This window comes from Gorilla gorilla, chromosome 1, assembly GCF_029281585.2.
Source record: "Gorilla gorilla gorilla isolate KB3781 chromosome 1, NHGRI_mGorGor1-v2.1_pri, whole genome shotgun sequence".
Taxonomy (NCBI): domain Eukaryota; kingdom Metazoa; phylum Chordata; class Mammalia; order Primates; family Hominidae; genus Gorilla; species Gorilla gorilla.
Window position 1 is genome coordinate 24,998,041 of NC_073224.2, and position 22,477 is coordinate 25,020,517.

At 39.4% G+C, this 22,477-nt stretch overlaps 1 protein-coding gene and 1 pseudogene across 1 annotated transcript in view; one reads left to right on the forward strand and one right to left on the reverse strand.

The window, feature by feature from the left end:
- Nucleotides 1–22,477, reverse strand: part of ERO1B (endoplasmic reticulum oxidoreductase 1 beta) — a 66,680-nt gene that overhangs the window by 37,989 nt on the left and 6,214 nt on the right. Inside the window, exon 2 of the mRNA XM_031001240.3 lies at nucleotides 16,462–16,581. Coding sequence (XP_030857100.2) covers nucleotides 16,462–16,581 — 120 coding nt within the window. The remainder of the gene's footprint in view (nucleotides 1–16,461; nucleotides 16,582–22,477) is intronic.
- Nucleotides 13,894–14,073, forward strand: LOC115932042 (uncharacterized; annotated as a pseudogene).

Genomic DNA, 22,477 nt, shown 5'->3' on the forward strand with positions numbered 1-22,477 from the left:
CCTCTGGAACTTAAAAATCTATTGAAGGAAACAAATTAAATATTTGTATGTTTAGTATGAGTTGTAGTCAGTGCTACAAAGAAAATCCAGAGAACTGTAATAGTGAGGCTAGCGGATGGAGGCCTCTGAGGCGGTAATATTTTAGGATGGAGAAAGTGTGCATTTGGATAAGGCAATAAAAAGCCTGGGCAGTTGTGTGAACTAAAAAACACCAGTTGGGCTGACATTTAATGTAGAAGGGGGAGGGTGGCAGAGAACGAGGATGGAGGTAAACAAGGGACAGTCATGCAGGACATTTTAACCATGGTAAAAAAGCTGGATTTTCCTATTCTACACATTACAGGAAGACAGTAATTCAATAGGACTTGCAGATTGCCCATGCCAAAATCTACGTTTTATTCTCTTTCCTCCCTTTCCTTGTTCCCCATCAAACAATTCATTTTTCCATTTGTCACCACCTACCTCTTGCCTACACTATTGCAATAGTCTCCCTGATTCTACTTCTATTTCCATATAGCAACTACAGTTATCTATTTAAAACAAATCAGATCATATCAATCCCTCCTCAAAACCTTCCTGTGGCTTCCCATCACCCTTAGAATTTATAAACTCTGCAGCAAGCTCCACAAGGCCCTCCATAACCTGGTCTCTGGCCTACCTCTCTGACCTCTTCTATTATGCTCCTCTGGCCACACTGGCCTTGCTGGGAACATACCATGCTCCCTATGTCTCAAGATCTTTATTTTTTTTTATTTTTTGAGACAGAGTCTTACTCTGTCACCCAGGCTGGAGTGCAATGGTGCAATCTTGGCTCACTGCAACCTCTGCCTCCTGGGTTCAAGCGATTCTCCTGCCTCAGCCCCCCAAGTAGCTGGGATTACAGGTGCCCACCACCACGCCTGGCTAATTTTTGTATTTTTAGTAGAGACAGGGTTTCACCATGTTGGCCAGGCTGGTTTCAAACTCCTGACCTCAGGTGACCCGCCTGCCTTGGCCTCCCAAAGTGCTGGGATTAGAGGCATGAACCACCGTGCCTGGCCGATCTTTTTTTTTTTCTTTTTTGAGACAGAGTCTTGCTCTGTTACCCAGGCTGGAGTGCAGTGGCACGAACCTGGCTCACTGCAGCCTCGAACTCCTGGGCTCAGGTGATCTTTGTACCTCAGCCTCCCAAGTAGCTGGGACCACAGATGTACCACCACACCTGGATAATTTTTTTTTCTTTTTTTTTTTTTTAAGTAGAGACAAGGTCTCACTATGTTTCCCAGGTTGGGCTGGAATTCCTGGGCTCAAGCCATCCACCCACCTCAGACTCCCAGTGTTAAGATTATAGGTGTGAGCCACCATGCCCGGCCTCAAGGTCTTTATATTTGCTGTCCTCTCTGCCTGTATTATTGTTCCTCCAGATCTTATGACGGCTCACTCTTTCACCTCATTCAAGTCTCTCTCACATATCACACCTAAGCAGAGAGACCATTCCTGGCCAGGCTTGCTAAAGTAGTGCTCAGTATGCAACCTCTACCCCAACATACTGTTTTACATTCTTTTGTGGCACTTATCACTACCTGAATGTTATCTGCTTATTGTCTGCACCTCCCACCATAAGGATCAGAATTTTGCATCATCTTATCCTTAGTGCTTGGAACAGTGGTATAATACATAGTAGACACCTAATTAATATGGTTAAGTAAACAATATCTATATTACAGAGAAGAAGGCAAAAATAGGTAGATTGGCAACATAGAGGAGAGGGTGATCAACTCTGACTTTTGGTAATATGTAAAATGGGTATGACTAGAAGCGTTTGAGGGAGATTTATAGGCAGTGGGGCAGGATGTGCATAAACAAAGAACCTTAAAACAGCATGGCACATCTGGGGACTGCAAGTTCTCAGCCTGGACACCTCCCTTAAGCTTCTGGCCTGTATACCCACCTGCTTCCTGGATTATCTCTTCCTGGACAAGGCATTCATAGGTACCTCAAAATTAACATATCCAAAACTGCACCTCCTCCTTCTAGAAATTCTCACCATCTGAGTAAAAAGCAACTCCATTATTCTAGTTCCTCAAGCCAAAAATCTTGGCAGCTTTTCCAGCAACTCCCTGAGGCTCTGGCCTCTAACAAGCCAGTATCTGGGAACCCATGTAGCAAATAAAGAATAAACCTCCTTGAGCCTAAACAGAAGGGACAGCACTCTATGTGCCTTCTTCCCCTGGCTTACTTCAGGCGCTAATCCCAGCCATCCACTCTCTCCTTGGAAAAAGGTTGGAGGCCTCTGCCAGCAAGAACAGGAGGAACATCACCCTCTGCGCTTTCTTCCCTGGCTTGCTCCTGAGATAAGTTTCTGCAACCTCTCATTAGAAGGAGGCAAGGGGACCTCTCCATGACAAGAAAGAGAAGGGGATATTCCCTGTGTCTTCTTCCCTGGCTTGCTTCAGGGAACTCCAGACCAAAAGGTTACCCCTGCAAGGTGCATGTGAGACTTCTTGCTTGAACGGGAGAGTGAGCACTCTCTGCACCTCCTTCCCTGGCTTGCTCCAGACACAATCCCAACTCTGAAATCTCTGCCACCACGAATGGAAGGGACAGCACTTCTCATGCCTTCTGCCTCCATGTGCTCTAGAGACAAACTCTCACAATCTCTCAATGGAAGGAGGCGGGGGACCTCCCCATTCCTGAAAAGGAAAGTCAGCATTCCCTGTGCCTTTCTCCTGGCATGCTTCAGTAATAGCTTCAGATCAGACGTCTCCCCCTGCTAGGGGCGCATGAGACCTGCTGGCCCAAAAAGTAGAGTGGGCTTCCTGCACCTTTTTCCCTACAGGCTCTGGCAATAATTCCAGGTCTTCAAACTCTCCATGAAAATAGTTTTTGAACACATCAAGAACCCCAACTTTTACAGCCTTCACTGGAGGGATAGGCTGCTAAATCATCTAGCTCTGGGAGTTGATGAAGCCCTACACTCCTGAGTCTCCTAGACCACAGAGAACAAACAGGTGACTTTTAAACTTGCAAATAAATATTCAGCAGCTATCTCTTCCAAGTTAAAAAGTCACCAGTTAGATCAAGAATACAGGCATCTGCCTCAGACGCTCTCTTTGGTGCAGAGCAGAATCAGTGGGAGATAAACTCTGGCTTTCAGCTTCTCCGCAAGGAAAGAAGAAACCAAAGCACACATCTAACATCCCAATATCTCTAGTCATATCCCAAGGGAATGGCTTCTATACCACCTCTCTCAAGGCAATAGTACAACTTGACTCTAATTTCTTGGAGGCCACTAAGAACAGAGACAGCAGGCTGGACAAGCACAAAGTTTTGAGGAACTAGAATACTGCCTAGGCTGATTGGGAAGAAACACCTGCTACATAAGACCAGTCTAACAGGACTAGAGAAGGTAGTTCTTTTATATAATACACAGAAACCAATACAGAGTTAAGAAAAATGAAGAATTACTCCTTCTAGTAATACTCACCATCTGAGTAAACAGCAACTCCATTATTCCAGTTCCTCAAGCCAAAATCTTGGCAGCCTTTCCAGCAACTCCCTGCAGATTTGGCTTCTAACAAGCCAGTATCTAGAAGCCTATGTAGCAAATAAGGAATAAACCTCCTGAAGCCTAAACAGAAGGGACAGCATTCTATGTGCCTTAAGTTAAGAAAAATGAAGAAATAGGGAAATATGCTCCAAAAAAAAAAAAAAAAAAAAAAAAAAGAACAAGACAATCTCAATTAGAAGCCAACCCTACTGAAATGAAGATATGTGATTTACCTAACAGGACATTTAGAAGGAGTCATAAAGATGCTCACTGAGGTAAGGAGTGTGATGCATGAACAAATTGAGAATGTCAACAAAGAGGTAGAAAATATTTTTAAAATATCAAACAGAAATCATTGAGCTGAAGAACACAATAGCCAAACTAAAAAAATTCAATAGAGGGGTCCAACAGCAGACTAGATCAAGCAGAAGAAAGGATTAGCAAACTTGAAGACAGTTCAATGGAAATCATCCAATCTGAGGAACAAAAAGAAAAAAGAATGAAAAAGAGTGAAGACAGTCTAAGGGACTCATAGGATACCACCAAGCAGAATTACACACATTATCAGAGTACCAGAAGGAGAAGAAAGAGAAAAAGGGACAAAAAAAATTCAAAGAAAAAGTGGCAGAACACTTTCCAAGTCTGGGGAAGGAAACAGAAAGCCAGATCCCTCCTGTTAGCTTGCTTATGATGAAAGAAAGAAAGAAGGACAGAAGGAGAGAGAGAGAAAGAAAAAAAAAGAAAAACAAAGCAAAAAAAAAAAAAAAAAAACAACCCAGCCAGATCCAGGAAGTTCAATGAAAACTTGATAGGAGGAATCCGAAGAGACTCACACACCAAGAGACATTATTATCAAATTGTCAAAAGTTAAAGACAGAGAAAATATTGAAAGCTGCAAGGGAAAAGTGAGGTGTTACAAACAAGGGAACTTCCAATAAATTATAGGCAAAATTTTCAACAGAAACCTTGTAGGCCAGAAAGGAGTGCAATGTTAGATTCAAAAAGCCGAAAGAAAAGGAAGAAAAAAAATTGTCAACCAAAAATACTATATCCAGTGATCCTGTTCTTCAAAAACAAAAGGGGAAATAAAAACTTTCTCAGACAAAACGTAAGGAAATTTATCACCACTAGACCTGCCTTATGAGAAATGCTAAAAGGATCCTTCAAGCTGAAGAAAAATGCTGCCAACTAGCAATATTAAAAACATACGAAAATGGCTGGGCGCAGGGGCTTACACCTGTAATCCCAACAACTTGGGAGGCCGAAGCGGGTGGATCACTTGAGGCCAGAAGTTCGAGATCAGCCTGGCCAACATGGTGAAACCTCATCTCTACTAAAAAAGTACAAAAATTAGCTGGGTGTGCTGGTGCGCACCTGTAATCCCAGCTACTCGGGAAGCCGAGTCAGGAGAATCACTTGAACTCGGGAGGCGGATGTTGCAGTGAGCCAAGATCGTGCCACTGCACTCCAGCCTGGGTGATAGAGTAAGACTCCATCTCAAACACAAATAAATAAATAAATTAGAAAACATAAAACTCACTAGTAAAAGTAAGCATACAAACTCAGAACACTATTATACTCTACTGGTGGTGTAAATATCAATTATATATCTAATAGGAAAGTTAAAAGACAAAATATTAAAAATAAATAACTATAGCTATAATACACTATACAAACTATACAAGATATAAGACATGTCCTTAAAAACAAATTGGGGCGGGGAGGCAAGTAAAAGTATAGCATTTGTGCAAGTGATCAAAGTTAAGTCAGTATCAGCTGAAAACAGCCTGCTACTAACACAAGATGTATGTAGGTCTCATGGTAACTACAAAGCAAAAACCTTTAGTAGTTGCAGAAAAGATAAGATTCAAGGCATACCACTACAAAAAAATCATCAAACCACAAAGGAAAACAGCAAGAGAGGAGGAGAGAACAAACGAATTACAGATTAACAAAAAAAGCAATTAACAGAATGGCAGTAGTAAGTCCTTACCTATCAATGATTACTTTGAATGCAAATGGATTAAATTATCCAATCAAAAGTGGATTGGATTAAAAGTGGCGAATGGATTAAAAAATAAGACCTAACTATATGCTGTTTATAAAAGACTTGCTTCACCTCTAAGGACACACAGACTGAAAAGATAGAAAAAGATGTTCTATGCAACTAGAAACCAAAAGAGCAGGGGTAGCTATCCATATGTCAGACAAAATAGACTTTAAGTCAAACATGTAAAAAGAGATAAAGAAGGTCATTTAAAATGATAAGGGGGTCAATTTATCAAGAAGTTACAAAAACTAAATATATAAGCACCCAACTTCAGAAAAGGTAAATATATAAAGCAAATATCAATAGCTTTGAAGAGAGATAAATTGCAATACAATAAGACTTCAATACTCCACTTGCAACATTGGATCACCTAGACAGAAAAAAAAAATCAATGAGGAAACACTGGATTTGAACTACACTTTAGACCAAATGGCCCTACCAGATATTTATAGAATATTCCATACAACAGTAACAGAATATACATTATTCTCAGTGCATATGGAACATTCTCCAGGATAGAGCATGTTAGGCCACAAAACAAGTCTTAACAAATTTAAGAACACTGAAATCATACGAAGTATCTTATATGACCACACTAACATGAAACTAGAAATCAGTAATCAATGAAACCAAAGTTTTTTTTAAAAGATAAACAAAATAGACAAACCTTTAGCTAGACTAACAAAGAAAAAGAGAAGATGCCAACAAAATCAGAATTAAAGAGGAGACATTACAACTGACATCAAAGAAAAAGAGACTACTAATCACGACTATATTCCAATAAATTGGATAACCTAGAAGAAATGAAGATATTACTAGAAACATGCAGCCTACCAAAGCTGGAGTAAAGAAGTAATGAAAATCTGAATAGGCCAATAATAATTAAGGAAACTGATTCAATAAAAAGTATCTTATCAAAGAAAGACGAGGCACTGGGCGCAGTGGCTCATGCCTGTAATCTCAGCACTTTGGGAAGCTAAGGCAGGTGGATCACCTGAGGTCATGTCAGGAGTTCAAGACCAGCCTGGACAACATGGTGAAACCGTGTCTCTATTAAAAATACAAAAATTAGCTGGGTGTGGTGGCATGGGCCTATAATCCCAGCTACTCAACAGGCTGAGGCAGGAGAATCACTTGAACCCAGGAGATGGAGGTTGCAATGAGCCGAGATTGTGCCACTGCACTCCAGCCCGGGCGACAGAGCAAGACTTGGTCTCAAAAAAAAAAAAAAAAAGACAGACAGACCAGGACCTACCTCATGGCTTCACTGCTGAGTTCTACCAAACATATAAAGAACAGCAACTAATCCTTAAACTTTTCAAAAAAATTGAAGAGAAGGTAATACTTCCAAACTCATTTTAGAAAGCCAGTATTTACCCTGATTTCGAAGCCAAAGACACTACAAAAAAAAAAAAAAAAAAAAGGAAACTACAGTCCAACAGCCCTGATGAAAAAAATGCAAAAATCCTTAATAAAATATTAGTGAACCAAATCCAACAGCATATTAAAAAGATCACTCACCATGATCAAGTGAGATTTATCCTGGAGATGCAAGAGTAGTTTGACATACATAAATCAATAAAAATAATACACATTAAGCAAATTAAAGACAAAAGCCACATGATTATTTTGATAGATGCAGAAAAAACATATGACAAAATTCAACATCCTTTCATGATAAAAACTACCCCTGAAAAATAAGGTATGGAAAAAATGTACCCCAGCATAATAAAGGTCATATACCCACAGCTAACATCATACTCAGTGGTGAAAACTGAAAAGCTTTTCCTCTAAGATTAGAAACAAGACAAGAACGCCCACTCTCGCCATTTCTATTCAACATAGTACTGGAAGTTCTAGTCAGAGCAATAAGGCAAGATAAAAGAAATAAAAGACATCTATATAGAAAAAGAAATGAAAATGTCTGTTTGCTGATGACATGATCTCATAGAGAGAAAACTTTAAAGACTCCACCAAAAAATCTAGTAATAAACTGGTGATAAATTCTGCAAAGTTGCAGGTTACGATGTCAGCATACAAAAGTCCATAGCATTTCTACACACTAACAATGAACAATCCCCCCCAAAATTGAAAGATCATATTTACAATAACATCAAGAAATGAAATAGTTGTAACTTTAACCAAGGAGGTGAAAGATCTATGCACTAAAAACTAAAATGCTAATGAAAGAAACTGAAGACATAAATAAGTGGAAAGATATCCCATATTCACTGATTGGAAGAATTAAATTGATAAAATGTCCATATCACCTAAAGTGATCTACAGATTCAATATAATTCCTATCAAAATCCCTATATCATTTCTTTACAGATACATAAAAAACAATACGGCCAGACACAGCAGCTCACATCTGTAATCCCAGCACTTTAGGAAGCAGAGGTGGGAGGATCAGTTGAGGTCAGTACAAGGTTTTCAAGGCTACAGTGAGCTATGATTGTGCCACTGCACTCCAGCCCAGGCAACAGAGCAAGGCTCTGTCTCAAAAAACAAAAACAAAAACAAACAAACAAACAAAGAACAATCCTAAAATTTGTATGGAACCAGAAATGACTCTGAATAGCCAAAGCAATCATGAGCAAAAAATCCAAAGGTGCACACTGTGATTGTAAAATATATTACAAAGCTACTGTAATCAAAACAGCATGGTACTGGCATAAAAATAGACACATCAACCAATGGAACAAGTTAGGAAGCCCAAAAATAAACCTGAGACTCCCAAGTATGTATGGTCAATTGATTTTTGGCAAAAGTGCCAAGAACACACAACAGGGAAAGGATAGTCTCTTTAATAAAGTGTTGGGAAAACTAGATATTCACATTCACAGGAATGAAACTGGATCCTTACCTCATACAAAAATGCTCTTTCCCCAGGTATCCACATTGCTTGCTTTCTCACACTATCTAGGTAGGTCTTCCTGAAATGGCATCTTTTCAGTCTTTTTTTGTTTGTTTTTTTGAGACAGGGTCTCACTCTGTTGCCCAGGCTGGAGTGCAGTGGTGCAACCTCAGTTCACCACAACCTCTGCCTCCCAGGCTCAAGTGATTCTCCTGCCTCAGCCTCCCAAGTAGCTGGGATTACAGTTGCACATCACTACTGCCTAATTTTTTTTGTATTTTTAGTAGAGATGGGGTTTCACCATGTTGGCCAGGCTGGTCTTGAACTCCTGACCTCAAATGATCCACTAGCCTCGGCCTCCCAAAGTGCTGGGATTACGAGCGTGAGCCACCATGCCCAGCCCTGCTGTTTTAAGCTGCTAAATTTAAAGCTAATTTTTAAATTCAGCAACAGAAATACATGGTGCAAGGAGTGGACTGTGGTAGACACTGTAACATACTACTCAGATCACCCTTCAAGAATAAAGGGGATGTAATTACCTCAGTTGTGGAAATGTTGCAGGTAGACAAGCTCGGGTGAAAAGAACCACCTTACCCAAGATTGGATCCTTATTTCCTCTGGTGGCCTTCATCCAATGACCAACTGATGGAGAGATATAAAGGCCTAGACCTCTCACGCCAAATGGGGACGACTAACTCGGAAGGGTTATTCCATCTTAAGAATTCCCCACAGGCTTACCTGAGGTTTCCACTGAGGCTGCATCACAGCTTGACATCTCCCTTTGCCCAATCCTGATTCCCTGCCTTCCCCAAACTGTTGGTCCCAAGAGTATTCCCTAACTAAGCTCTTGTACACTTATCACTGTCTCAGCATATGCTTCCCAGAGAACCTAACCTGTGACAACTTGTCTAGCTCCAGGAAAATAAACAAAAACTTCAGTTTTGTTGTTGTTGTTGTTGTTTTTGAGATGAAGTCTTGCTCTGTCACCCAGGCTGGAGTGCAGTGGCATGATCTCGGCTCACAGCAACTTCCACCTCCCAGGTTCAAGCGATTCTCCCACCTCAGCCTCCCAAGTAGCTGGGATTACAAGCACACTCCACCACGCCTGGCTAATTTTTTGTATTTTTAGTAGAGATGGGGTTTCACTAGGTTGGCCAGGCGGGTCTCGAACTCCTGACCTCAAGTGATGCACCCACCTCAGCTCCCAAAGTGCTGGGATTACAGGTGTGATCCACTGCACCAGGCCAAAATTCAGTATTTTTATTAGGATCACATTAAATTTACATATTAACTAGGGGTGAATTAAAATTGTTAGGCTACAAAGTATATCTTTCCATTTGTTCAAATCTACTTTTGTGTCTTTCAAGAATGTTTTAAAGCTTTCCTCCTTTAGGTTTTGCATACTTCTTGATGTACTTATTCCTATATAGCTTATCTGTTTTATCGCTAATATATTTTTTGTTTTATTTTGTTTGCTTTTTTTTTTTTTTTTTTGAGTCAGTAGTATCACTATGTTGCCTAGGCTTGTCTCAACCTCCTGGGCTCAAGCGATACTTCCAGCTAAGTCTCCCAAGTAGCTGGGACTACAGGCATGCACCACCATGCCTGGCTTCATTGCTAATGTAAATGGTGGTTTCCTTTCTGTTATAACTTCTAAATGGTTATTATTTATGAAGATACTTACTTTTTGTATATCAAGTTTATGGCTTGCTATATTAACATATGTTTTATTGTTTTTATTATTGATTCTTCTGCATTTTTTACATATAACTTTTTTCATGTAACTACATTTTCTTATTTTTGAGACAGAGTCTCACTGTCACCCAGGCTGGAGTGCAGTGGTGTGATCTTGGCTCACTGCAACCTCTATCTCCTGGGTTCAAGCAATTCTCATGCCTCTGCCTGCCCCCCAACCAGTAGCTGGAATTACAGGCACACGCCACCATGCCCAGCTAGTTTCTTGTATTTTTAGTGGAGACAGGGTTTTGCCATGTTGACCAGACTAGTCTCGAACTCCTGGCCTCAACTGATCCACTTGCCTCAGCCTCCCAGCGTGCCGGGATTACAGGCAGAAGCCACCATGCCCAGACAACTTTTTTCATTTATAAATGGAAATAGTTATACTTATTCCTTTAAAATCTGTATGCCTCTCCATTGTCACTTATTAGTAGGAGGTAAATAATGTGTACACATGGGCATAGAATGTGGAGTAATAGTCACTGGAGACTCAGAAAGGTGGGGTGGGCCAGGCATGGTGGCTCATGCATATCATCCTAGCACTTTGAGAGACCAAGGTGGGCAGATCACTTGAGATCAGGAGTTCAAGACCAACCTGGCCAACATGGTGAAACCCCATCTCTACTATAAATATAAAAATTAGCCAGGCATGGTGGCACACACCTGTAGTCCCAGCTACTTGGGAGCCCTGAGGCAGGAGAATCACTTGAACCCAGGAGGTGGAGATTGCAGTGAGTCGAGATCACACCACAGCACTCCAGCTTGGGCAACAAAGGTGAGACTGTCTCCAAAAAAAAAGAAGGGTGGGAGGGGAGTAAGGGATGAGAAATTTCATAAGGGGTACAATGCACACTATCCGGGTGATGGTTCCATTAAAAGCCCAGGCTTCACCACTAGGCAATATATCCATGTAACAAAACTGCACTTGTACCCCTTAAATTTATACACAAAAAAGTAAAATAAAATTTTATGGCTCTAGTTATTTTTTTCTCTTTTTTTTAAAATCAGAGCCATCACACTGGATAGTTGTTTTTTTCTTATTTGACTGTGCTGGGTAGTATATCCAACAGTTAATGGAGATAGTGGGTATCCTTGTCTTGGTTCCTGACCTAAGTGAGAATTCCTCTAGTGTTTCCCCATATGCAAGACGTGTTAGCTATGCTGATGTTAGGACTGAAATCATCACGTTAAGAAATATACATCATTCTTATTATTTTAAAAATTAGGAGCACATATTGAATTTTGTTGATGATCAACATCAACGCAAGAATCATCCTTGCATTCTCGGAATAAAATCTATTTGGTCATGATTTTACATATATGTACATTTGTGCTTGTATATGTGCACTCAAAACTTAGGCATCATCCTTGATTTCATTTCTATCATCATACTTCACACTCAATTCATCAGAAAAGCTTGCTGGTGTTACCTTTTGTGTACAACCCTAATTTGATCATTTTCTACATTTTTCAGCTGCAGCATTCTATTGCAAATCTGTATTGTTTTTATATGAACTAACGCAATAGTCTCCTAAATGGTTCCTCTATTTCTTGTCTTCTACCCTTACAGTCTTTTTTGCACAAAAATCCCTTCAGTAGTTTCTTATCCTACTTAAAATAAAATCCAGCATCCTTACATGGTCAATACGGTCCTACTGTTTTTTAAATCTGGTGCCTACCTATATTTCCAACTCTCCCTCTCATTCACTCCAGCTATACCAGCTTTCTGCCTATTCAACACACCAAGCTTATTTCTATCTCAAGACCATTTACTTGGTATTCTACATCTTTTCCCTGGAATGTTCTTTCCCCAAACCTTCTCATGGCTCTTTCACATTAGGTAGGACTTTGCTCAAATGTTACATTAGCATAAATACCTTATTTTCCCAAATACTTTCTTTAATGTAGGGCTACCTACCTCTCCCACCCTCCAATTCCCCAATACTCATTCTCTCCTACTTTACTTTTCTCCATAGAATTTACCTTATAAGCATCTGAAATTATATTTTATTGTTTACTTGTTTCTTGTTTGTCTCTCTTATCAGAAAAGTTTTGTCTTATTCACTACTGTATCCATAGTACCTGACACAAACTCATCATTCAATAAATATTTACTGCATAAAGGAAAGGAATAAGATGTAAAAAAGAGAAGTTAGAAATACCAGCTACAGCAGCCAACTGCTCAACTGCATAAAGGCAGACTGTTACCTCCACCTGTATTCCTTTGCTTGCTGAATCATGGGTTTAAAATTAACTTCTTTTTGGTTGGGCATGGTGGCTCACGCCTGTAATCCCAGCACTTTGGGAGGCCAAGGCAGGTGGATCACCTGAGATCAGGAGTTGCGGACCAGCCTGGCCAACATGGTGAAACCCCATATCTACTAAAAATATAAAAATTAGCCGGGTGTAGTGGTGTGGGCCTGTACTCCCAGCTACTCAGGAGGCTGAGGCAGGAGAATCACTTGAACCTGGGAGGCTGAGGTTGCAGTGAACCAAGATCGTACCACTGCACTCCAGCCTGGGCAACAGAGCAAGACTCTGTTTCAAAAAAAAAAAAAATTAAAATTAAAAAATAATAATAAGTTAAATTAACCTCTTCTCTTGGCTTTTTCTTTTTAAAGCTTTCCTTTCTTTGCCACTGTTGTAGGTAGAGTATATTGAGTAGAGTATATTCCTTTTATTTCTTTTATAGGCTGACAGAACAAAAAGAGGCATAGATATCACCCAAATATCCTAGAGTTAGAGCTGAATGCATTAACTAGATCATGGCATTAACCCTCCTCTGTGAGAGGGTATGAGCATGTTTTGGTTTCATATGGAATAATTTCACTGTGTTGATCAGAACATTTTTAAACTGCATGTGTAAGAGGAAGAATGAGATTGTTGAGTAGCCAAGAGCCACATTGTCACTTTTGCCTATCCAAGTTCCATTATTCCTTCTTTTGTAACAGTTCCTAATTTCCCTTTGGGAAACAATGACTCCACTTTTACTCATGCAAATGAGACTGTCAACCAAGGTGTCCTTCCTTCTTTTGGTCCAACCGGTCATATGACCGTACCTGGACAGAAATATAACTCTTACATAAAGTTTGGAAAATATGGGAAAATAGTTAATTTGATACAAAATCCCAGTGGTTCCTTAAAGGAAATGGTCATTAGTTCCAGCTTTAGTTTTATCTTTTCTGAAGTATGTTTCCTCAGCTTGTCTTTCAATTTTGTTAGGTACTTCATATCTTTTCTTAAAAAACTTCTGTTTTGTTTGATAGCCAACAAAAATACCCTACCTGGAATACCTAAACTATTACTTTTTCGTTTGAAAAATGTGACTAATATTGAGAAAATTTTGGTGTGAAGATTAAACGAGACATTCATTCAAACATTCAAATATTTGAGTACTTCTACTGACCAAGCCTGCTAGGGATAGAGAAACACAAGATACAAACCCAAAGTGAAGGAGTGAAAGAGTGAGGGACATAACATTATGTAGAGATGTGAACTGGACCACTTGTGAAGAGATGGTTTTTGATACAAGAAACACTTCCCCCACTGTATTACATTGAGCAATATGAAACTGGCATGTTCAACCATTTTTGAAATATAAAAGTAAAAATTTCATATAGTTCAATGTTATGGTAGAAAAGAAACAAGAGAAAGCAGCTACAAATGCACTTAGATTTATAGATTTAGTGGTGGAAATTTAAAGAAGCACCTGTCTCTCCAATGGCTTCTCGGCCTTTTGGCTAAGATCAAGTGAAGTATCTGTTAATACCTGATATGTCCTCTACCCGAGAACAATATATTACATGGATTTTTGGAGTAGGGAGATGGAATAGGAGCTTGCTCCATCCACTCCTCGCATCGACCTGGTATTGCAGTACTTCGAGGAACGGTGCACCCCTCCGGGGAAAAAAAAAAAAAAAGAAAGAAGCACATGTCTTATTCATATGTAAAATGCCTAGAGTAACAGACACTCAATAGTTTATTTAGGTATAGATTACTCTTTGAAATAAATTCATGAAATATGCTTTCCTAAAGGATTTTGCACAGAGGAGAAACATACATCACCTTTTTTGGATATTTCTGGTGCTGATAAGAGAGATGTGTTTCCAAATCTTTAATTCTCTTATTTGTCATATTTCTGCACAAGATACTAGTTTTTAATCATCAAAAATATTTAATTTGACCAGCCTAGCCAACATGGTGAAACCTCGTCTCTACTAAAAATACAAAAATTAGCCAGGCGTGGTGGTGGGCGCCTGTAATCCCAGCTACTCGGGAGGCTGAGGCAAGAGAATTGCTTGAACCCGGGAGGCGGAGGTTGCAGTGAGCTGAGATCACACTACTGCACTCCAGCCTAGAACAAAAAAATTTAATTTAGCTGACTTAAGCCTAAGAAACAAGTATATATATATACACACACATATATATATATATATAGAGAGAGAGAGAGAGATCACTTGAGGCCAGGAATTCAAGATCAGCCTGGATGAACATGGCAAGACCCTGTCTCTAAAAAAAGCAAAAAGCAAAAACATACATATATTATTAAATAATAAAATACATATATATTTAGGCCAGGCACAGTGACTCACACCTGTAATCCCAGCACTTTGGGAGGCCGAGGCAGGTGGATCACCTGAGGTCAGGAGTTTGAGACCAGCCTGGCCAATATGGCGAAACCCCGTCTCTACTAAAAATACAAAAACTAGCCAGGTATGGTGGCGGGCGCCTGTAATCCCAGCTACTCAGAAGGCTGAGGCAGAAGAATCACTTGAAGCCAGGAGGCGGAGGTTGCAGTGAACTGAGATGGAGCCACTGCACTCCAGTCTGGGCGACAGAGCAAGACTCTGTCTAAAAAAAAACAAAAAAAAAATTAATTTAGCTGACGTAAGCCTAGGAAACAAAAAGACACATGGATAGATAGATAGATCGATCAATCGATAGATCACTTGAAGCCAGGAATTTGAGATCGGCCTGGGCAAACATGGCAAGACCCTGTCTCTAAAAAAAGCAAAAACAATGCCGGGCGCGGTGGCTCATGCCTGTAATCCCAGCACTTTGGGAGACCAAGGCAGGCGGATCACAAGGTCAGGAGATCAAGACCATCCTAGTTAACATGGTGAAACCCTGTCTCTACTAAAAATACAAAATATTAGCCGTGCGTGGTGGCAGGTGCCTGTAGTCCCAGCTACTCGGGAGGCTGAGGCAGGAGAATGGCGTGAACCTGGGAGGTGGAGCTTGCAGTGAGCCGAGATCGCACCACTGCACTCCAGCCTGGGCGACAGAGTGAGACTCTGTCTCGAGAGAAAAAATAAAAGCAAAAACAAAAACATATATATATTATTAAATAATAAAATACATATATTTAGGCCGGGCGCAGTGATTCACACCTGTAATCCCAGCACTTTGGGAGGCTGAGGCAGGTGGATCACCTGAGATCAGGAGTTTGAGACCAGCCTGGCCAATATGGCAAAACCCAGTCTCTACTAAAAATACAAAAACTAGCCAGGTGTGGTGGCGGGCGCCTGTAATCCCTTCTGACTCAGAAGGCTGAGGCAGAAGAATCGCTTGCAGCCAGGAGGCGGAGGTTGCAGTGAGCCGAGATTGTACCACTGCACTCCAGCCTGGGTGACAGAGCAAGACTTCATCTCAAAAATAGTAATAATAATAAAAAATAAAATAAAATAAAATGTTGTTCTAAAATTTAAAACACTGTTCTTTTGAATATTGCCTTACTGCTATATTTAAAGATTGCTGCTGCCTTTAAACTATCACCGGTTATTTTGTAAACGTCTAGAGTAGACTATTACTAGATTTAAGAACCAATTCTGGAGCATCACTGTTGGTAGTGGTCTACTTGAAGCCTCAGCCTGTTTTGCCAGCCCTCTCAGAAAGGGGTCCAACAAAGATGCTGCTGTGGTCCTTTCCACTAACAATGCTAGCACACTGACATCAGCACAACTCAAAGGCTGAGTAGGTGAGTCCAGATGGCAGAACTATGTTATGAGAGGCTGACAAAATAAGTCTGTGGCATTTTCAGCTTCTATAGAGACAGTAGTCTCTGCCTAAAAACCAAAACTGAAAAATGAGGAACTCCCCATACAAAGGAAGGGGGCTAAGATTTGTACTGTTTAAAAAGATCAATAGGTTTCCACTGCAATACATAATAAATTCAGTGATGAAAGATATACACAAGGTGCTGAGAGGAACTGAAATGGGCTTTCAAAAGGATCATAAAGGTCACATATAAAACTTTGATATCAACAGAATAAAAAATTACAACCTTACCTTGTAATAACGAAAATAGTCTCTCTCTTGCAATTTTTTTATTTTGGGGAAGATTTTGTAGGTATTGAAGTTATCGATGCTGTCAATATCACACAAGCAATCATCCAGAACTCCAGTGACCTACAATTTACATAATTTAAAATATGTAAGCTACTGATGTTTCAACCTTAACAAATCTACACTATTATATAAAAATGTAATTTATTCATTCAAGTTAGCCGGTACTTGCTGATTAAGATATAACATTAAAGCAGTCAACGTACTTTTTACTGTGGTCAATGAAATAAAAAACAATAGAAAGATCAGCTATACCCATTTGGAAGAACATTTTTCTTTAGCACTTGAAGAGTATTGAATTCTCCTTCCTCTACTTAAACATATATGAAATCCAAGTGGCCACTGGAATACCAAAGCAATATCTTCCCAAACTAACCTAGAAGTTACAGACTGTAATAATATTGCTGTAGTAACCCATGTCTTTTATCTTTCCTTTAGGTGGCCATTTATGGAACACTTACATGATAGGCACAGTATTAAGAGCTTTATATTATCTCATTTCTTCTTTAAAAGTATTTCATGAATGAGGTATTATAATCTTCATATTACATATAAGGAAATTAAGGTTTAGCAACCTTATAGTAATTTTTCCAAAGTAGAGATGGAACTTATTCCCAATCTATCAGACTTTAAAATCTATGATCTTATCCACTATTCAAAGATTATTTGCTAATCCAAGAAGAGAAATTGGTATTTACAAAGTGAATTTAGAGTCCCAAAATTCCATAACACAATCTTCGGCTAAATTAAAAATGGAACTCATTGACTGATATGCACAACCTGGATTTATCTTCCAGGAATTATCCTGAATGAAAAAGCCAAGCCAAAAGGTTACACACTATATGATTCCATTTACAGAACACTTTTTAAATGAAAAAATTTTAGAAATGGAAAGCATATTATTTGTTGCCAGGGATTAGGGACTGGGGTAGAGGATGGACGGTGGGGTAGGTAGGGTAAGAAGGAAATAGTGTTGTTATAAAAGGGCAACAGAAGGAATATTTGTGGTGACAAAACTGTTCAGTATTTTGACTGTGATGGTGAACACATGAACCTATGTATGTGATAAAATTATATGGAACTAATACATACACATACAAACAAAACAAGTAAAACTGGGAGAATCTGAACAAGATCAGTAGATTCTATCACTGTCAATGTCCCAATTATAACACTGTACTACATGTTTACAGGATGTTACCATTGGGATAAATAGATAAAGAGTATATGGGATTTCTGTGTTATTTCTTGCAACTGCATATGAACTAACAACCAAAATTTTCAAAGAACAAAAAATGGGTCTCAGCCTGTTAAAGGTTATTTATATGGTCCATAGGAGGAATATATGCAAGTAATGATCAGAAAATGGAAACCAGTCCTTGCAAGCTGTTTCATTCTCATTCTCTCTCCCTAGGAGTATAAATGTGTCCCCAGACTCCCTTCAACAGAGTTAGGGCTATATTATCTTGAGATAAGTGATCGTTACCAAGAATTTTGGCTCTAGAGTTACATTTACTTTGCTGTCCGACTCACTAGGATCCTGTCACTAACTCCCAAATTTCATTCCATTGCTCTCACTTACTACTTACAAGACTGCGAGTTCTATTTTTTCCTTCCTCCCCAGCCAGTCTGAAATATGTTTGTAAAGACTTCAAATCATAGCCCCTAAATAGGAAAAAAATACAAACCAAAAAGCTCTCTAGGTTTTAAAAATATTTTATCTAGTGATTGTTCTTTATATATAATATATACATATAAAATTAAATAACAAAATAAATACTGCTAGTATCCTTTAAGCTCCTCTTTAATTACATCTACCTCCCTCTCCCTAAAGGTAGAAATAAATCTTGTTTTTGTTTTGTTATCAATTTTTCCTTTTCTGGTAATGCATCCCTAAACAATATGCTTGAGGTTTTTTGTTCTTTCTTATAAATTTTTCTTAAATTGTTGACTTTTAGTTTATAAAGCACCATATTTTACTTCTTTAAAACATTTTAATTGTGGTAGGGGATGGGTTAACAAAGTTGCCATGTACATATCTGTAACCTTTAAAAGACTACTGAGACAGAAACCTGTGTATCACCAAAAACTTTTTAAATACTGCCAGTATCATATTAAAAAGTAAAACAAAAAAACAGATGTTGGCAAGGATGTGGGAAAAACGGAATGCTTATACACTGTTAGTGGGAATGCAAATTAGTTCAACACCTATGAAAAACAATATGGAGATTTATCAAAGAACTAAAAGTAGAACCATCATTTGACCCTGCAATCCCACTACCGGGTATCTATCTACCCAAAGGAAATCATTATATCAAAAAGACACCTGCACTTGAACGTTTATCACGGCACTATTCACAGTACTGAAGTCATGCAATCATCACGTAGTCAAGTGCCCATCAACGGTGGATGGAATAAAGAAAATGTGGTCCATGTACACCACGGAATACTAAGTAGCCGTTTTAAAAAAATGAAACCATGTCCTTTGCAGCAACATGGATGCAGCTGGAGGCCATTACCCTAAGTGAATTAATGCAAAAGCAGAAAATCAAATACTGCAAGTTCTCACTTGTAAGTGGGAGCTAACACTGAATATACATGAACATAAGGAAGGAAACAACACTGGGGACCCCAAAAGGTGAGGAGAGAGGGGGACAAGAGCTGAAAAATTCCCTATACCCATGTAACAAACCTACACATGTACCCCCTGAATCTTAGGAAAAAAATAAAAATAAGTACTGCCAGTATCCTTTAAGCTCCTCTTTAATTACATCTACCTCCCTCTCCCTAAAGGTAGAAATAAATCTTGTTTTTGTTATCAGTTTTTCCTTTTCTGGTAACGTATCCCTAAACTATATGCTTGAGGTTTTTTCCCCCATTTTTGAACTTTAATATTAATGGAATCTAATGTGTGAATTTTTCTGTGATGTGCCTCTTTTGTTAACACTTTATTATGGCATCTATGATGATGAGGTTTGTAGCACCTCATTCATTTTCCCTGTTGCAAGTGTTACATTTTATTAGAATATCATAATTTATCCATTCTACTCTTGATGCATACAGTAGACAGAATGCCCCATCCCCAAGATGTCCCTAATTCCTGAAATAAGCAAATATATTATTTTTGCATGGCAAAGGGGACTTCAAAGATGTGATTAATTTGAGGATCTTGAGATGGAAAGAGTATACTGGATTACTCAGGTGAGACGAGTATAGTTACAAAGTTCTTTATGAGAGAGGAAGGCGGGAGTGTCAGAGTCAGAGAGAGACTGGAAGATGCTATACTGCTGGCTCTGAACATGAAGGAATAAAGAGGTCATAAGCCAAAAATCATGACAATACCTAGAAGCTTGAAAAGGAGCCTCCAGAAGGAAATGCAACCTTGCTGACATCTTGATTTTAACCCTGTAAATCCCATTTTCAGAATTCTGGCCCCCAGAACTACAGCATAATAAATTTATGTTGTTTTTAAGTCATCATATTTGTGGCAATTTGTCACAACAGCAATAGAAAATTACCACAATCCAAATTTAGATTGTTTTCAGATTTGGCTAAAGAACATTGCTACACAAATGTTTCTGGACACATATTCTGGTGTAAAAACACATGCAAGAGTTTCTCCAGGTTGGGCCAGGCACAATGACTCACACCTGTAATCTTAGCACTTTGGGAGGCGGACACAGGAGAACTGAGTCCAGCCTGGGCAACATGGCAAAACCCTGTCTCTACAAAAGTACAAAAATTAGCCAGGTCTGGTGGTGAGCATCTGTAGTCCCAGCTACTCAAGAGGCTGAGATGGGAGGATCACCTGAACTCAGGGGGTCGAGGTTGCAGTGAGCCAAAATCACACCACTGCACTCCAGCTTGGGGAAAAGAGCAAGACCTTGTCTCAAAAGAAAAAAAAAAAAAAAAAGAGTTTCTCCAGGTTATATGCTTAGGAATGGAACCGTTGAAAGCATATGTTCAGCTTTTTCAGGAAATGGCAAAATAATTTCCAAAACAGTTTTACCAATTTACCAGCCCCCCAACAATGAATGGGAGTTACTGTTGAGCCATATCCTCATGAATTTTTTTTTTTTTTTTTTTTTGAGACAGAGTCTCACTCTGTCACCCAAGCAAGAGTGCAGGGTCACAGTCTTGGCTCACTGAAACCTCCGCTTCCTGGGTTCAAGTGATTCTCATGCCTCAGCCTCCCGAGTAGCTGGGACTACAGGCACATGCCACCATGCCCAGCTAATTTTTGTATTTTTAGTAGAGACAGGGTTTCACCATGTTGGCCAGGCTGGTCTCAAACTCCTGGCCTCCAGTGATCTGCCTGCCTCAGCCTCCCAAAGTGCTGGGATTGCAGGTGTGAGCCACTGTGCCAGCCCATATCCTCATCAATATTTAATATTAATCTATGCTTTAATTTTTGCCAACCTAGTTAGCATGAAAGGTTATCTTTTTTCTTATTTGCACTAAGAAGGTACAATGTTCATATGTTTTATGACACATTTATATTTCTTCTTGTGTAAAATGTCTATTTATATCTTTGATTCACTTTTCTGTTAGGTTATTTTCTTCATACTCATCTGCAGAAATCAATACTGCTTCTTCCCTATTCTATTATATTCTTTTACAACTCCAATTAGATGTATTAGACATTCTCACTCTATTCTCCAGGTATCTTAAGTTCTCTTTAATATTTATTATCCCATTGTCTCTTTAGATTTCATTCTGAATAATTTATTTGCATCTATCTTCCATTCACTTATTCATTAATTCAGCCTATTTACTGAGGCCCAACATAAGATTTGCACTGCTTTAAGTGCTGGGGATATAAAATTAGAAGAAAAAAAAAAACAGACAAAAATCTCTGCCCTCAAGGAGTTTACATTCTCATAGGGAAAAGGGGGTGCAAAATGAATGAACAAAGTACAGAATGTCAGATGGTAATAAAGTGATATAGAAGAAAACTAAGGACTGGAAACAGACTGCAGAACTGGGGCTGCTAACCATTTAAAATAGGACAGTTACAGAAGGTGTCATGCAATTTTGGCAAGGAGAAAGGCATGCAGGTATCTGGGGGGACAGCATTCCAGGCATTGGGAGTGAGTGCAAAGATCCTAATGCAGTAAGCTTGCCCCGTGTTTTTGAGGAATAAGGAGGACTATGCAATAGGCAAGAAGGAGAATTAGACCACTATAAGATTTTAGCTTTTACTGAATCTAAGTTATTTTCTCACACCAACCAATTATCCAACTCTGAGACCAACTGGGTGGTGTCCAACAATTCAATTCTGACACTATCCACCATCAGTGCAGACCTACAAATTAAGGGCTGAGTCCCACAAGATGGCCCCACTCCTGACAAATCTCAGGTCCTGAGCCACTTGTTCTTCTGACTGGCTATCAATTGTGGGTTCATAGCACTTCCACTGCAGGTTTGATAATTTGCCAGAATGGCTCACAGAACTCAGAAAGACACTTTACTTACAGTTACCAATTATAAAGGATGCAACTCAGTAATAACCAAATGGAAGAGATGCATTGGGCAAGCTACTAAGGCAGAGGGATGTGCAGAGCCTCCTGGCCCTCTCTCAACATGCCACCCTCCCAATAAGTCAATGTATTCCCCAACCCAGAAGCTCATCAAATCTAGTTGTTCAAGAGTTCTTACAGAGCGAAATCTCCAGCACCCACCTCTCCCCTTCCTGCAGATTGGTGGGGCCAAAAGTTTCAACTTTCTAATCACTTGGGTCTTTGTGGTGACCAGCCCCCAATCCTGAGGCTATGTAGGGTCCCCGTCTTAAGTCATTTCATTACTATAAACACAAATGTGATTGAAAGGGGCTCATTATGAGTAACGAAAGGCACTCCTATGACTCAGATTCCAAGGGTTTTAAAGGGCTCTATGTCAGCAATCAGAAATAAAGACCAAATATATTTTTGGATGACACCATGTGAGACAGGAAGCCAAT